Raw genomic sequence first — 17,854 nt, forward strand, 5'->3', positions numbered from 1 at the left:
GTCATCAATCAGGGGCATCGGATATCTGTCGCGTTCAACTTTGAGATTTAGCTCGCGGTAATCAATGCACAATCGATAGGAACCGTCTTTCTTCTTCGCGAGCGTCACGGGGCTGGCATAATCACTGCTAGTCTGACGAACGATTCCCTGATCTTCCCATTCACGCACCTGCTCCTCGATACATCGCTTCTCCAAAGGTGCAAATCGCCTGGGACGATGAACCACTGGTGTGTCATCTTTCAACTTAATCACTGTCTTCACGCCGACATCTTGCGGCTCTCGTGGATTGTATGAGGAAATCATGGCTTTTATCTCCGTCCTGAATTGAGAGGGACAATCAATTTCATCTGGATCTGACTCAACTCTCAAAAGCCAATCAGCAGCGTCAGTCGGGGATTCCTCAACACAATCGACTTCATCATCAAAGCCCTCAACGTCATGATTATCAGCAGGTTTAATATTGGGTTTAATACTCACGATACCTCCACTAATGCTGTGCGTCACCGTCATCAGGAAGTCAGTTCCCAACAGCATCAATTTCCTCAGTGCTCTCTTCGAGGCGATGTGAAATACCCAATTGAACTCATTGCCGTCGATGGAGAAGTCAAGTCTGACTTTTCCCTTTGGCCTCTCTACATTTCCGCCAAAGCCGCGAAGTCCCCTGAGCGGCTGCTCAACCACGGCATCAGCAGGGCGGATCTCATTCCACAAATCCTCACGGATCACGCAAATATCACTGCCTGTATCGACGAGTGCTGACACAGACTTCTCGTTGATCATCACATTCACTTCGAAATTCATCTTGTCGTCCTCGTGAATCACATTTACTGTGGCATCCTTCTTCTTGGCGGATTTGGCATCGCCCTTCGTCTTCTTGTCGTCCTTCTTCGTGCATCCTGTCGACTTATGCCCAAATTCACCACAATTAAAGCACTTCTGCCCACGCTCCTTGTGCGGACAGGAATCACTCTTATGCCCCTTTTCGCCACAGTTAAAACACCTTGGGAGATTTTCCTCTTTGTTGGCACGCTCTTTTTTGCCCTCCTTACGATCAGTAGGCTTCGTCTTAGCCTTTTTCGCCTTCTCCTGCTGCCGCTCATACCTCTCTAGCTTCTCCTTCAGTTCTCGCAGCGTCAAAGACTCATAGAGATTCATCTTTTCCATCGGCTCACCTGGAATGCCATCGCAGATGTACTCGCAAATGGTGATTTCGTCAAAATCAGCCAACAAACCAATCCTCTGCATCTCATACACGTATTCCAGATAGCTTTCGTCCTTCTTCTTGGTTCGCTCCGCCAGCTGGCGATGCACATCAGTGGGCTTCACCTTCCTGCCGAACTCCTGGATCAACATTCGCTTGAGTCCGAGCCACGAAGAGACGCACTTCTGGGCGAACAGGAATTTCCTCGCCGTACCGTCCATCAACTTTCGGCAAATGAGGATTTTTTGCTGTGGAGTCCATCCAGCCAACTCCGCAACGTCCTCAAATTCATCAAGCCACGTGTGGATACTCTGCGTCTTGCTGCCTGAGAACTTCTCCAGGCTGTCCTCGCCGTCCCTGCAACTCACAATCCTCACCTGAGTTGCATCAACTTGGACTTTGGGCTTCTTCGGAGTCGATGTCTTCAGATATTGCCACTTATTTGCCGTCACAAATTTCTCGTCGTCGTCGTCTTCAGCATCACTATTCGTATCGTCGTCAATTTCGTCGTCTTTGTTCGTGAACAAGTCAGCGAACTTCACAAAAGCTTGCTTCTTCTTGATGGCACCGAGTGATGATGACTTCGTCGTCTTTGGATTGGATTTCTTGGATTTGTCAACTTTGAGAGAACACCCGTCATTTGGTTTCACTCCTCCGTTGTTCCCATTCGTCTCGGGAAAACCCTCGAATTCCTCAGCCATGCTTGTCGAATCACCACCCCATGCACCGTCGTTGCGCTCCTGAACGTCATAAGAGCGTTTGTTGGCGTAATCCTTGCGAAGCTCGTCCTTCTTCGCGTTGGATTCCGCACCGTCTTTCGTCATTGCTGTTTTCACAGCCTCCGTCACGATAATCTTCACCAGAGCCGACTTGTCGCCTGTCGGCGAGATGCCAAGTCGTGCACACTCTTTCTCCAGTCCCAATTCGGTGAAATTGGCCACCAAATCTTGGAACGTCGTCATCTCTCACTGATTGTCAACAATACACCTCCAATTGTCGACCAAATCACACTTAAAATCGTTTATTTCAATCACTTTTTAGGCTTTTGCCCATCGTCCCTCTTCATTGTTTTGATTTTCACAACCACTGCGCGATCACTGCGCCACTCGCGTCGAACACTTGTACAGTTTTTTCGCGCACTCTTCGGCGTTCCGCCATACGCCCGCGACGCCTCTAGTGGTCGCTGGCCGCAGCCACTCCACTCTTGTGGTAGCGCCCCACAGAGACTCCGCCGGCGTAAATCGTCTTTTCCACTTAAATCGCACACTTCACAACTTCGCGATTATACTTCACACTCGTTAAACTTCACTGAACTCTATTCTGGGTTGAGCCCCCATGTAAATTCTATGTATCTTACCTTGCGCTCTATGGCGTCTGGCTTGTTCAAATTTTTGTGAACTACTGTTCGTGTGTCTCTCTTCACACCACCACATTCATACATTGTCTCTCATCCACACCACCACCTCTTCAACCCTCTACACATATTTGCCGAAAGGGATTGTGAGAGTGAGAGATTTGGCCAAAAATAGCAAAAAAATAATTGCCGAAAGATGTTGCGACTCGAGCGAGAAATCTCCCAAAAGCCTAATGTATTTATTATGGTATAATTTTTCCATGTATTCAAAGCATCCAAAGCGTTATTTGTGTGACTATGATTAATCCATGTTTAATATCTATGCGCTCAAACTCTCCACATAATCAGACAATATCGCCCCAAAACATTATGATAATGGTGGCAGCGATGAGAATTATTGATCAGCTATTTCGAAGCAATGTCACCGATAAATGTGCGGATATGTGACTATGTTGGGGGTCGAGAGGTGAGACAGGCTTCGATATCCATTGGAATCAATATTCATTCCCACGGCAGATTGAAAGTAACTCAATTGGAAAATGTTTATTGGCAGCTTATGGCAACATATGGATAAAACTTAATGCTATTGTGCAATTCCACTGCAGATGGATTTGAATGGAGTCGTAAAAGTGCTTACAAAAGAGTTTGAACTTGAGCAAATAGTGGCCGTGCTGAGCGATAAAAGTGCAGGATAAATGTGGATTGCATATGAACACATATAATTTCCCAGGAATCGAAATCCTGGGCGAGTAAGTCTGCTCAGCTCAAAGTGGGAGTTTTACAAATGCGCGTCACAAATTGTTTGATTTTGCATCTCGTAAATCTGTTCTGTTTCCTCCATTTTGGGTGGATTTTATGGGTTTTACGTGTTTTTCCCCAAAATCAATAAATTCTCCGCCACGCTTCAACTATGAAAGAGTGTATTTTGAGTCACAATTCACATGTGAAGCATTAATGCTTCTCAGGGACTAATTTGGAGCTGTCTGAAAAATGAAACTTCTCAGGGGAGGAAAATGTCTTTTGGAATTTTTCCTGGAAAATCATCACCACGTAAAATTCTCAAGGGGACGATAATATGGCTTAAATCAGTACACTTCTTCCTGACAGCTCCTTAACAGTTCTCAGAACTTCAGACTGCTTGAATTGTTTAAAACAAGACTAAAATCAACTAATAACCGGAATTTGACTGAAATCTAACCAAAATCTAACCAACAACTTTAAAAATCTCGTTTTCATACAATATTTTATGAAAAATTTCTACTTAAAGATGTAATTTAGTCACAAAACCTAGAAAAATATGTCAAAATTATGATTTTGATAATAATTAATTTTTCAGAGTAGAAAAATCAAATCTATAAACGAAATATTGCATAAAATGAAACGATTAAAACACTTCGACTTCCTCAAACTTCTACTGATTTTGTACACCACTTCTGATTATATAATCTCCTCCTTGAGAATCCTAATAATTGCTCGAAATCCCAGAGCTTTTGACTCACAAAAGATCCGAAAAATTGGACTTCCGTTGAGATTTCGTCTTCACATCCTGACAATGAATTCAATTTTCACACTGTTTGACGGCATCAATTGTGCTTGAGAGCAAATCTACTGTGGATTGTCATTAAAATTGATGCCGAGAGAAGGCAAAGGACATTTCAAAGGGAGGCCCAGAGGGTCATCTCCACAGGCGTGTGGATAATTTCCCTGGCAAACAAATAATCTGCCAGACAACACAGCCATTTCCTTATGCTTCGTTGTCTCATTTACGACTTTCTGCTACAATAATGCGACACCAACAGTCATGGAATATATGCAAATTCTCCCAGTAATGCTATAATATTTTGATATCGTCGTCAAGCCACCCTTTTGCGTCACCCCCCTGTAATTTCTACCCGCCGGCATGTGTTTATGTACAGAATTTATCTGCTAAATACTCGGTAAATAGACATTACATTTACATGCGTGTTTTGGAAAAGCAATGTCTGGAGTGTATGATTTGAGAAAATTATTTCCTTTTCTCTCTCTCGTGTATTCTATTAAATTAGAAGCATCTTATGGGAGAAATTTCTCAACACAATAATTCTCCCATGTGGCAGAATATGAGATGCTATATTTAAATATTTCGTATAGAGTTTGGAATATTTCACTCTCGCAATGTGGATTTAATTATGAAAGTACACACCCATATGTTTTATTTAAGAGTCTCCGTGTTCACAATTGTGAAGAATTCTTTCCGTGAACAGTGAAAACTCCCCATTGTTGGAACTTTAAGGGAGGAAAATTCGATTGAATGCTAAATTCAGCAAGAGTTTTCACAGAACACGGAATTTTTCTTCTTCTTCTTCTGCTCTTTTCCACCTGACAAGAAGGGTGGAAAGGAGTTCTTCACAATAGGAAGAATTGGCTTGAAGAAGAGATACAAAATATAATTGAAATGTTGGAAAATTAAATTTTAAAAGCTACAACACAGTTTGTCTTGCATTTTCATGTGAATAAAATATTCAAGGATATAATGACATTATTCAGGAAGAAGTTGAGCAAAAAGGGGTTGAAAGGCAAAGAGTGTCTCACAGAATACTTGATGGGAATTCTCACTCAGGCCTCCAGTGTGTTATATTCTAACATAAGCCATTCGCGTATCCAATAGAGATAACTGACAATTCTGACAATCAGTCACGCAGTTTTCCGACACGACAAGCGCGCCTTTGCGCTCCTCAAATTCCGTAGCATATATTTAATTTTACCTCAATTCACATGACAACCTCTCTTCCCGATGGAATGTGATAAAAATACTCTATTTTCCAAGTATTTCTACACCTGTTTTTGGGGATAAGAAGGCGAATTTGATCTAAATCGCTGAAATAAAGTAACATGTTGAGTCAGGCAAAGAGAAGACAAATTCAAGAGAATTTGCAATAAAAGAACATGAACATTTCACCTGAAGACAGTGCTTGATTCTTTGCCTCTCTCTCGAGGCAATTTCACGTGGAAATTGAAAGTACTTTTGAGGAGAAAAAGAAACAGTCCAAAAGTGTCTCCGAAAAACAGAGAAACTTTCTCGTCTTCTCTTGTCTTTTTCCGGCTTCCTTTTTGCCATATCGGATAATAAAAAGGATTATTTACCGACTGTACATCTCTGATGGAGACGCACAAGAGCTCTGTGAGCATAATATTGTGCGTTGCCGGAGTTCAATGTCCAGGCAAAAAGGGGTTGTTTGAGGGCAAAAAGAAAATTCCGCAATTCTCCGCTAATTTGGTGGCCATGGAAAATTGTGCGTGTCAGGGCAAATCCTTCTGTGACAGGAATTTCCATCCAAAAGCCGCCCTTTCGAGCTTTCTTCGGTGACAATTTGCCACATTTGGTGCTCGCCTTGTTCTCTAATGACGTCTCGTCATCTCGTTTTCCCTCCTAAGCAAGGGGAGTTGTTAAACTACAAGAGGATTACTTTCGGTTCGGACTCAACTGACTTGCCAGAGAGACCCCAATATCGCACCATTTTCCGCCGTATATTTGAATTAAGACACTCTGTGTTGAATTTTGAGCAGCAAAATGTGAATGGCAGAATGTGTTAAGGCATTTTCTGGTATTACACTGCTAAAGCTTTCATTTTCGCCAGACTTTCCTTTTCGTGCGAAACTGGCGAAAAGGAAAGTCTGGGAGTGATTTTTTCATTTTCTCCCTTGGCTTGCCAATTGTGTGTTTTTCCTCAAGCGTTTTTCTTTTCAAGCTGTCTTCTCGCAAAGTGCCTAAATTGCAGTGCTGAGCCTTGAATTCTTCCTCAAGGGCGAAATTCCTCTCAATTGAGTGTGATTGGTTGACCAAATTCCTCTTTTTTCAGCATTTTATTGAACTTGTGTAAATCGTTGTCCTTTCAATACTCAATTTGACCACTTAAAATTGCAGTTTTTGCTACTGTGAAGACTTATGAAATAAATTTTTATGAAAAATTGCGTTTTGAATAAAGAAATTAATTGTTATTGGTCTACTGATTGTTTTTTTTCCATGGAAAAATCCCTTTTTACTACACAAATCAATCTTTGATCAATTTTGACCCAAAAATATGTAAACATTTCAGAAACCAACATTTGATTGAAGGATAAAAAGCACACACAAAGGTAGAAAATGAATAATAGCAAAATTAAATCTGGAAACTTACCAAAATACCCACAATTTCCACTCGCTGATCATTTGCAGGATTCCAAGAAATTGAGAAAATTACCAAAACAAAGCGCCTCGACGTTTATCACGTCTTTTGAATTCTGATTTTGATCCACATTTTAATTCGGAATAATTCATTTTCTACTTTTTCGTGCGCTCTTTTCTCCCACAATCACTGGAAATGCATGAAAATTTCATCTAACTTGTTGGTTGAGAAGAGTGTTTTTCTTTCTTAAATTCCTCGTGTGATTCGGCTGAATGTCGCCCAATATCTTCAGCCATTCAGAATGTCTATTGAACCACTTTACTTCCGAGCTCGGAGCCCTGTGGTGAACGAGTTGGAGAGAAAAATGCCACAATGCCTGCCATGCGGTGTCACGTTTCGCGAAGCTCTGTAGGTAATTTCGCATTTCAGATTATTGATTTGATTGTGAAAAAATTCAACACAAGTCATCCTCCGAAATTGCCAGCACCCATTCTATGGGATTTCGCCTCTGTCGCCCAGGCGAGAGAGGAACATCACCTTATATTGCATACGAACGTGTCTTTATGTGCGGCCTTTATCATTTCCTTTCTCTCCCACTCTCACCCTCTCGCTTCCTCTCGATGGAATCAGTGGGGGAGGAAAGTCTGCCGAATGGAAAAGGGGAGATACACCGCGTGACTCTTTTTGCCGAACTATATAGGAAATTTCAGCGCAATTTTATCGCAAGTTTAATGTGAAATTTAATAGCCATCTGAGTTGCGCTATTGTGACTGGCTTGACATGTGACTTCTTTGGTCGGAAAAATCACGCGGGAAAAGTTATGTATTGTGCGCTCCTCTTTTGGGTGCCATATAAAAATCATAAAGTCATTACTCATTCATATTCATTCACTCTCTTTCTAGCATGAAGCTTTCTGAGGGCGGGTAAAATTTTCATAAAGTCAACTTTGGCAGCGCCAAGGCAAGAAGGGATTTCAGCCAAAGGAAGGTCGGGAAGCTGTGGCGTGAGGAGTGACAGGAAAAATTATGTGCATAGTGTGGTTTTGTATGGGAAAAGGAGGAAACTTTCAGCAATTTACATTGTAAATCCCGCAGAGTTTTCAGGTCATTCATTGTTGTGCGTCAAAACATTCCCGAGCAAAGCAATGAAGAATCCGCAAAATCCCCAGGAGTATATTTTGCTTCTTTTTTTCCCTAAGACATCCCTCGTCGAATACATGATTGCAACAGCCATAACAATATAAATTGGCATTGTGGGACGCTCACGGGGCGCGCCCTTTCCATCGGAAGAGCTTTCCGTGGTGCGGCAGTCATCGATCTTCATGAATTTTTCCCTCTCCAAGTCCTTCCGACCAACACACGTGGCAATCTATGTATATCGCGCGCGCGGGGTGGTTTTCGTGACAAGGAGGAAGAAAAAGGTCTCGGGGATGTCTGATTTTTCTCCCAAACCCTGGCAAAAGTTCCGAAGACGAGGAAGAAGAGTGTGCGGAGTGAAAAATTAAATGCAAATTCAATTTGAATTTTTCAAAAGACACTCTGTCAAAATCCGACATTTTCCTATGCAAAGACATTCACAGAACACTCGTGTAATGAATACGTTTTTGCCCAATAACAAGAGAGGCTCCAATATTAGAGTATAGAAACACCCAAAATAGGATTCATTTTTTTCTACTCCTCCTAATTGTCCATTAAGGATGAATTTCATCTGGGGTCCATTTTAAATAAATTAGCACACACTCTTAATTCATCTTCCTATTTTCGGCGCACACACTTTGATGTTTTCTATATAGCGAAAGAAATTTCCACCATTAGTTGAATTTGCAAATTTATACTTAAGATTATCTCTGAGAGTTTTTTCTCTTCTATCGATTGGCAATTTCGAAGAATTTATCTGATGAGGTCGAGAGTTTTTCTTTCTTTTTCAACCACAAAATTGATAATTTGATGAATTGGAAATATTGAGAAAGTCGATGTGTTTTCCACCCTCTGTTTTTTCATGAACTTTCAGGATGATAATGGCAGAAAAGAATGTTGTTAAATTCCGTGTAATGCTGGATTATTTTTTATCAGCAATTTCTCTTTCTTACTGTGTCATAAAAATGTTCAGAATTTCTATATAAAAGCCATTTCATATTAAGGTATATTGTTAGAATTTTTGTATTATCAATAAAAAATGTATGAATTCCATAAATTCATCAGAATCTACCTAAGTGAACTTTATTACTTCGCAAAGTAATATACAGTTGCGAAGATTTCTTTAGGGCATTTAAGAAATTTTGCGCCAATTTTCCTTTTGATTTTGAAAAATCGATAGTTCTTTTAATTTTCGTGACATTTATCTTCAGAAATATCGAATTTTTAGCACAAATTGACCCAGAATTTCTTAGGTGTCCTTAATTAATTTTCGCTACTGTATAAATTAATGTTGTAACATGAATATTTGGCCACATTGGAAGACATCTTGAGAATTTCACTTTGTCAATACGACCCAAAAACCCATTTGAATTGAATTACGAGAGTGTTTGGAGAAAATAATAATGTTCGCAATTCGACTTTTGCCCACATTCGTCTTAGGCCGCTGTCAATGTTGGCCATTTCTTATCCGTGTGTTTAACAGGGGACTTAGAAAAGTGCCAGAGACCTTCCATAAATCAGTCATCCGGGAGAGCATTTTGGTTTACTTCCACCATAGATAGAAAAAGTGTTGCTCGCTATGATAGTCACATTTCCACGAAATGTGGCAAATTTATTAAAGCGTGTTTGCCTTTACTTTGCCCAGATATCATCGCCATAATAGGCCCTTCAAGGATTCATATCACACCGTATACGGGACATTATAAAGAAATATTTCTTCAGCAAAGTGACAAGTGCCAGCAAAACACATATTTTCCACTCCTCCATCATCATTTCATGCACAAAATACATCTCTTCGCATGGCGACGACACGCAGAAATGGAAATTTTATCACCCATTTCCGCAATTGAATCAGTGGATGGTTAATTGGGAATTATTTTGCTTGCTTTTCCTATTTCAAAACATCGTTCAGGAGGGTGTAATTAAATTTTATTGGTAATTGAGGAAGACATCATCGAGCAAACCTTACGTGACTTTATGTACTTTGTGTGGTTTTTGCCCCAGAGGGGTGTTGTTCACACAGTTTTTCTACATGGGGAGCATTTGAATAATCCAGCAGATAGAAATCTAGTGTATCTGCTGGCGAAGGGTGACAAAACCAATGAGCACAAGTTTTTCCACCCACCCTGACATTTATATTCGATGACAAGTGAAATATTAAGACTTCCGTTTGGACACTTTCTCCTGGGCATTCAGCAACGCCATTTGCTATATCGTTGGCATGTATTTATGGGTGGAAAAGGTCAACATTATAGCCTTACACAACAATATTCAGCAATTCATACTGAAATCATCAATTTTTCTCTCGTTTTCTGCCAGTTGTGCAAATAAAGTCAGGCCAATTTCACCATCGCGTGTAATTAAATCATCCTTTTCACTCCTTTAATTCACCCACATTTGCCAACCCCGCATTTGACAATTCCGCAAAGAGACAACGCAAGAAAGAGAGACAAATGTAAATTTGTGCGAAGGGTTAAAAGTTCGTCGTGCTGAGAAGACAAAATCATACATCATAAATATGATTTTTCCCCACTTGAGGAATAAATCTCCACGTGTTTGGGGTTGGATTTATGCGAAAACGATGGCATATTTTACAAAGAAGGGGCATCAGACACATAAAAAAGGGCAAGAAATACATGCGATATAAAGTATTGTGATTTCCCTCCGAAGGCTATTGTAGAACATTTGTAATCTCTCCTCTTCAGGAGCACCTCAATTCCCTCTCAGCCAGATTGAAATTTACGTCTTTGCATGTGTATTAAGGGGAGAGTCTCGGAATGTATGATGGTAATTCCATTACATTGGAATTAGTGTGATGTAAAATGATCGGAAAGCTTTCCTTTCCGAATTTATATATCGTTAATCCTGTTATGTCGACAGTCGCATTAGATTTAATTAAAATAGTATAATGAAACGAATTGCGTCACAGCGCACCCTTCGTGCCATTCGTCTCTGCTCAAGGTATTGTGATCGAGCTTTCAGAGCTTTCTCCAATACCTGTGAGCTTTTAATGTGTATTAGAAATCAAAGAGGTTCCAAAGATCATTTTGACTAAAATCACCGCCAAAACATCATCCAGAAATCATTGCAAAACGCTTTGTGCCTAGTTAAATCATCTTGCTTTCCCCGGAACTTTGAGCTTTCTCTATCACGCCTTTTTCTGCGTGTCTTTTGTCAACATTTGCGCCTTACTTACGATTAAATAAATCACCTCTGTTTAAACAGACTTCGATTCTCTAAGCTGCAGACAGAAAATGGGAGATTATTTACTCTGAAGTAGATTTCGTGGCCAAAAGCTCGCATCATAGAAATTATTAAAACAATCTGTCGCCGCCCATGAAGTGACTCAATTACAGGCTTTTGCTGATTGCCAAAGCGACATCATTACTATGAAGAGTGAGTGCAGAAGTGAATGCGACATGGCATCATTAAAGTAATCTGCAGATTGGTTTTATTAATCTCATTCAACAACCCCCAGAACCACTGTTGTGGGGTTGTAGAAGAGCATAAAGTTAATTAGAATGTGAGTATTTTATTGCACAATGAAATATGATTAAAATTTACATATTTTAATTGGCTCTCTGCCATCGCAGCTTAAAACCGACGAAAAAAACCAGCACAAAAGTACTTCAAAATTCTGTTCTCGAGAAGTGAATTTAACCAATAAACGTGTAACTTCTGGCATTTCAGATCTATAACCAGCACTTGGCTATAATTAGACTATGAGGATAATGTTTTCTCATCGGCGTGGGCTGTTATCGTTGCCCTTCATGGCAACTTTCCGCATTATCCTTTTGCCTTCGAGAAGCCACAGAGTTTAGCTGGGAAAATTCCCACAAAGTTCTTGTGCATCCGCAGTGGAATTCATCAATCACTGCACTTGGAGTATTATGAGACTAATTTCCTTCCGTGCGGAGGAAAGTTTTTCCGTGAAAAATCCTTCCCCGGCAACACACACAAAACATTTGTATACATCGCAAAACGTTAATGAAGTCCTTTGTCATGCAAAGGTGAGCGGAGATTACATGGAATGTAAGCCAATTAAATTACGTATAATAAATTCTAAATCTACACTACGACACGCTGCGAAGGGTGTTTTCCTGTGCTTCGCAGCTTTCGGTGCGTCAAAATAAATTGTCGACAAACGAATGGATGTCTTTTGTATCTGCCAACCATTGTTAAAGCATTTTTCCTCGCGCCAATTTGAGCTCCGGCACAATTGTGATTCATGGGGAAGAATTGAGCGACAAAGTCGGGGTGTAAAATTTTGTCAAAATGGTTCAAAGTTTTCAGATCTTTTCATAAATGAATAAATACTCATAGGCGTGAAAATAATGGTGTATAAAGCGATGATACGACAAGCTTTATAGCGTAAGAGTTTTTCACCCTCCCAGAATTTGCGATATAATTTACAAACTGCAAAAAAGTCAAACTCATCTGTTTCTTATTTCTAGGAAATCATTTATAAAAGCACTTTCAGGAAAAGATTCTTATGAAATGGAACTCGTCCACTGTTTGAAATTCAAGTCATGGGAAACCGAGAGAGAGAAAAACAATGAGCCTCTTTATGCCGGGCCAAGTTAAATGCTAAATTTATCATTAAAGTAGCATTTAACAATATTCGGCTTTATTTTAGTCCATGGCGTTGATACCGGGACACACGCGCTTAAACTGAAATCGAATCATGTTGCAACGCGACGCGCAGTCACGAATGACGTTCAGTGAAGATGTGTGTGAGAATTTGACAGCCCACACGCATGCGCCACCGCGCAGTTTGAGCCGACTTTTAAGTCATGTCGGACTAGCTTTAATATAAATGCTGCATTTATATTAAAGCCGACACGGCATAAAGAGGCTCAATGAGAAATTGACCAATTTTGTTATCCTATCTCATCTGTTTTCTTTATTCCCACACGAGTATAATTATCCTTAAAAAATATACCGAAATGTGAGCGTAATATAATGAATTCCGTACGTGGTTTCATCAGACTTTCATGACCTACAGACGAAACTATAACGATAATTTCAAGCAATGTCATTAAAGTGGGATTCCGAACAAAATGCTCAACATGCAATGAATGCCTGTAATACAATATCAAAGCACTCAAACGCTCCTCCGTGCCTTTTTAATGACCCCACAAACCCCAGGTATACAATGAATGAAACTGACGTACAAGAATTTTTATCCCCCCTCGGAGCTTTTCATGCACTCCACAGGGAGCTCCTTTTCACTCTATTAGGGAGTTTATGCGGCGGTAAGAAAATCCATTTCACCTTCGCATTTTTTTCCCCTCTCTTTGGCCAGAGAATCAATACCCGACAAATTACACATTTTTTCGCTCTCTCTCTCTTTGTAAAATAATAAACCTTTGCCGAAAAATGCGAAGCCCCGGAGTCTTTTTTCCAGCTGCCATTGTCAAATGAAATGAGTCCATGGTTAATTATTCATGAGGTGAAATGTAAAATAGAACGACGTCAAAACGACGCTGTTGCGGGAAATTTGCGATTCTTCTTGAAACACGCGGTGAAGTGCAAGATGAAAAAGGTTTTATACTTATTATGCACGTATCTTGTTGAAGGCAACTTAATTAGTGTCCCGGGAAATTTTATAACTTTACGAGAGGAGCACTTGCTCCTGTATAAGTGCAGAATAGCATCTCTTATAGTGCCATTGCAATTATTATTGCACATTTCATGATGGCAAGCATAAATGAGCTTCAAATATTAATTCGCGCAATATTGCGTCATGTTTTTCCTCCTTTTTTTGCACTACAACTTTGCTATTGACGACACAAGCAGATTTCAATATTAAGTATTTACTTGTTCAAATGCAATTCTCGCAAAATAAATGGGCTTTTTTGATTCATTTAATAATTTATGTGTACTTGTAGGGAATTAGTTGTGTTATTTTATGGCTACAATTCCGCATTGTTACGCTGATGGACATCAATTTAAAGCTGCATTGTTTAATAACCCAAAGGGGAGATAATGTGGTCAGAAGTGGTGTACAGATAAGAACAAGTTTTAGGAATTGGAAGAGTTTCAATTTTTGCAATATTTGATTCACAACATTGATATTCTGTTGATTTTTCTACGCTGAGAAATTAATTTTTATCAAAATAATAATTTTGAGATATTTTCCTAGTTATTTTTTGACTGATTTAAGACTAAATAATATCTTAAAGTAGAAATTTTTACACCTGAAATGAAAGTATTTTTACTTTATTTGTAAAATTGCGTATTTTCGGTATTTCATTCAATGAAAATCGTGAATTTAGAGAAAAAATGCTAAAGTCAAATTAACCCTCAATTTTCTTTTTCTAATAAACTGTTACAATTTTGAGTTATAAATAAGAAAGAAATTTTATCAAAAGATTAGAATAAAAAAAATTTGCATAAGTACAATTTTGGCAGAAGAAAATCATAAAATTTGTATAAAAACGTGAATTTGAAAGTTGTCAGTTAGATTCCAGTAATTTGTTAATTTTAGTCTTATTTTAACTGAAGTTTAAAGTCCTGGCAACTGTTAAGAAAGTGTCAGGAAGTGTTGTATAGATTTTAACCAAATTATCTCCCCCTTGTAATAATCCTATTAATAAATCAATAATTTTGTGACATTCTTTTTAAATAAAAAGCCTTGCAATATTGCAAATTAATGAATCAAATCAAAATTTGTAATTTATAAAAAAAAACAATAAAAAAAAATCTTGCATTATACTTTCATTTGATGTAACACTCATTGGTTATGGATTAAGCAAAAATACTCACATAAATTTACTTGTTTACATTACAGATGTATAAACGAATTTCCCCACCTTTTTTCCACCAATTTATACCACATTTTACCAATAGAGTCCCTCATCAATTACCCATTCCACGTTCAATTAATTATTTCTCAAGACCTCCCCATTACTCCGGCAAGACCTTTTTCACAGCGGTTTCACTGATAGTGAACACATGTGATTAAATTATGAGCCGATTGATTGAGGGTGAAGTGAATCAATAGGAAGACGTTCAATTGAATTAATACTCCCTGAGTGTCTGGAGAAGATCTTCAATTGCTCCTCCAACACCTCAATCAAGGAATGTTGTGTGACTGTTGCGCGTCTGAGGGTGGCATTTAAACAGGCACACAATTTCGCATTCTCGTCTCACACATCGAATTAATTAATCAACAATACATTTTCATTACGGCTGAGGCACGGCGTGTATCGACAGCAAAATCAATGCCATTTGTAACATCACGACGGACGGATGGTGAGAAAAGCTCTCTCGAGTGCGGCGGGACGAAATAGGTTTGTCAGATATGAACTTTCAACCCTTGAGCGGCACTCCACTGAATAACTCTCTCTCTCTCTCTCGATGTTATTCAATCAATGCCATGCGAAAGCAATTTTACCTGAATTGTGGCTGCTGATTGTGTTCGCTTTTGATGAATAATTGTTGTTAATTGAGTTGAAAAAGTTCGCGGCTCCCGTTCTTCGCAGAATCCAGAACATTTTGCTTCTTTTGCCGCTCACCGCGTCGCGGTTGGACTTCGTTGATTGAAATTTTTATTTTAGAAAAAGGGTAAACCGGCAATTTGCACACAAAATCGCACGATATACAAAAAGAATTTATCCAATTTCTCTCTTTCTTCACTTGTGAAAAAATACTTTCTAGTAAGTATCTCTGGCGGCAGGAATTGTTTTGGCGAATGAGAAACGCGGACAGAGAGGTGAAAAGTGTCTCGAAAGCTCGCGCGAGAGCTTTGCAGAGAACGCGTGGCTGCCTGCTCGTCAGGCGGCTCGGCTGAAACTGAACTGAGCATCGCCAAGCCAAACGTGAATCAGTGGCGAACGTCAGAGGAGAATCGCCGCGCAGTCCGCAACCAGTCGCACGTCTTCACTCACACCCGCCGCTCGCGCTCACTCTCACGCCCCCAACGCCCAACGCATCTGATATTTATGATTGCCACGGGGTGGAAGGGGTGCTTTTTCAAGTTTTCACGCAGTTTCGATAAGTCTGCGGCACTCTTCAATTCCCCGAAATTTTCCACATTCCACCCCCCATATTGTTCCCCATCTGCGCTCTCTGTTTGGCGACTCTCTCCTGTTGCTCCACACCAAGACTCTGACCCCTTTCACCCCCCTAATTCCACCTTTTCTTCGCAAGCTTCCGCGGTCACGGAATTTTGTAAAATAATTATCCGCAATTTCACAATGTGGAAATGAGTGGCGGAAAATTTGTTTCGCAGAAGTCTATGACAATTGTACAGGACATTTTATGTAAATCAAAGCATTTCTTATGGTCCAAGGGGGAGATAGTGCAGTCAGAAGTGATACACAACAGTAGAAGAATTGAAAAGTACCAATATTAAATTCTTAAGTGTTTCTTTAACTGCCAACTGACTCTGAATAATCAATTTTGAGTTCATTTACAAATCAAAAGAGCTCATTTTGATCATCTAAAAGCTTTTAAACAGAGTTTTTGAAGATCTCTTCGTGGTATTTTGAGGTTATGGTTGAAAAAATTGTCCAAAAAGAGCGTTTCTGATGGATTCTTACGGAAATAACAAATGGAAACTTAATAGATGTATTATTAGTTGCGAATTAGTGTGGAAAGAGTCTAAAAAATTCATGTGCTGGAAATGTTATACAGATTTAAGGGAATTATCTCCTCCTTGGAATTGATTATTCTTCCCAAGATTCTTCCATGACCTGTTCTAAAGTTTTGGACTCGTATCTTGAGGAATAAGAGAGTTTATTAATCTCAAATCGCACTCACATCTGAAGGTTCTAAAGTGTTTCAAAGACACTTGTCTCTGTTACGACACTCAATTCAAGTCTAATGTGGGCCTTATCGAGCAAAGTATCATTTCATTTAACTCACGGAGCACTGCACATTTTCTTGTTTACCCTCAGAGCTTTTACTTCCAACAATGAATGTTTAGTAGTTTGGATTCCGCTCGTATCCCATTCACTCGTCACTCCTGCCACGTGCCTTCGTATCCTTGTCATATTTCCGCACGTACCACTCATCGCGGAACTATCTCACTAGATACATCTATTAATAAAGCCCGACGATGTGATGGTAATGCAATGAGCAGAGGAAAATGCCTAAAATCTGTGAGGGTGTTTATGGCAAAGTTCGGATCATAAAATGCAAATTTCGTGGAAGGAATTGAATAGCACAAATTCACAAAATGTTTCGATCTCGGATAGACTTTCAAGAATAGCTTGAAGATTTTGGTGGAACGTGATAAATAAATTAATAATAACTTCACATCTTTGCTCTCCAGTCGAATTTCTTGGGAGTGTTTAAGCAATTTACAGACAATTCATTATAATCAATGATAAATTGCATAATTTATAGCATGAAAATTATGCATTTTCATGCTGATAAAACTATTCTAATTAAACACAAATTCAGATCACTGAACAAGTATCATTAAGTCTAATTTCATGTCTGAAAATTATAATTATAACTCCTCTTAAGTTTGATGAAAGTGTTGGTCTTGGAAAACTTGGCAAAGATAGGAAAATTGGATCAGTCAAACCGCAGATTCTTCGCTATTAGTTGAAATTCTTCAATCACAATCTCATTGCATGCAATATAGACGGAGAAAAACCACTGGAAATTCGGAACAAAAATGAAAAGTTGAATTAACTTTTCTGTTGGACAAGTCAAACAGACGCTGGACTGTTGAATAGTTCATGGTTGAGCGCCAGAAGTGTAATTTTCCATCCAGAAAACGAATGAATTTCATACTGAACTGCGTGGGAAGTAAGATTTTTTAGTTAAAAGCTCCATCAATAATTCACGCATTCTTCGCATGGAAAATTTGCCGGGAGGCTTCGGTATGAATTGTGACAATTAAATATTGAGTATTGATATGTCCTCGGAAATGGCGATGTAATTAATTGAGTGGGCGTCTGAAGTGGGTGATAAGATTGCTTGGAAACATATGTGAATGTTCCGGAATATTTGGTGTTTTGCCTTTTCTGTGCAGCACGCACATTTCATACACAACTCATGA

At 39.4% G+C, this 17,854-nt stretch overlaps 1 protein-coding gene across 1 annotated transcript in view; it reads right to left on the reverse strand.

Moving 5' to 3' along the window:
- LOC132263801 (zinc finger protein 646) overlaps positions 1-15,629 on the reverse strand; it is a 34,975-nt gene extending 19,346 nt beyond the window's left edge. The window contains exon 1 of the mRNA XM_059763790.1: positions 15,236-15,629. Within this exon, the coding sequence (XP_059619773.1) occupies positions 15,236-15,335 (100 nt within the window). The 5' untranslated portion in view covers positions 15,336-15,629. The remainder of the gene's footprint in view (positions 1-15,235) is intronic.
- Positions 15,630-17,854: the final 2,225 nt, after the last annotated feature.

The sequence above is a fragment of the Phlebotomus argentipes genome, unplaced genomic scaffold (genome assembly GCF_947086385.1).
Source record: "Phlebotomus argentipes unplaced genomic scaffold, Phlebotomus argentipes genome assembly contig_2, whole genome shotgun sequence".
NCBI classification, from domain to species: Eukaryota; Metazoa; Arthropoda; class Insecta; order Diptera; family Psychodidae; genus Phlebotomus; species Phlebotomus argentipes.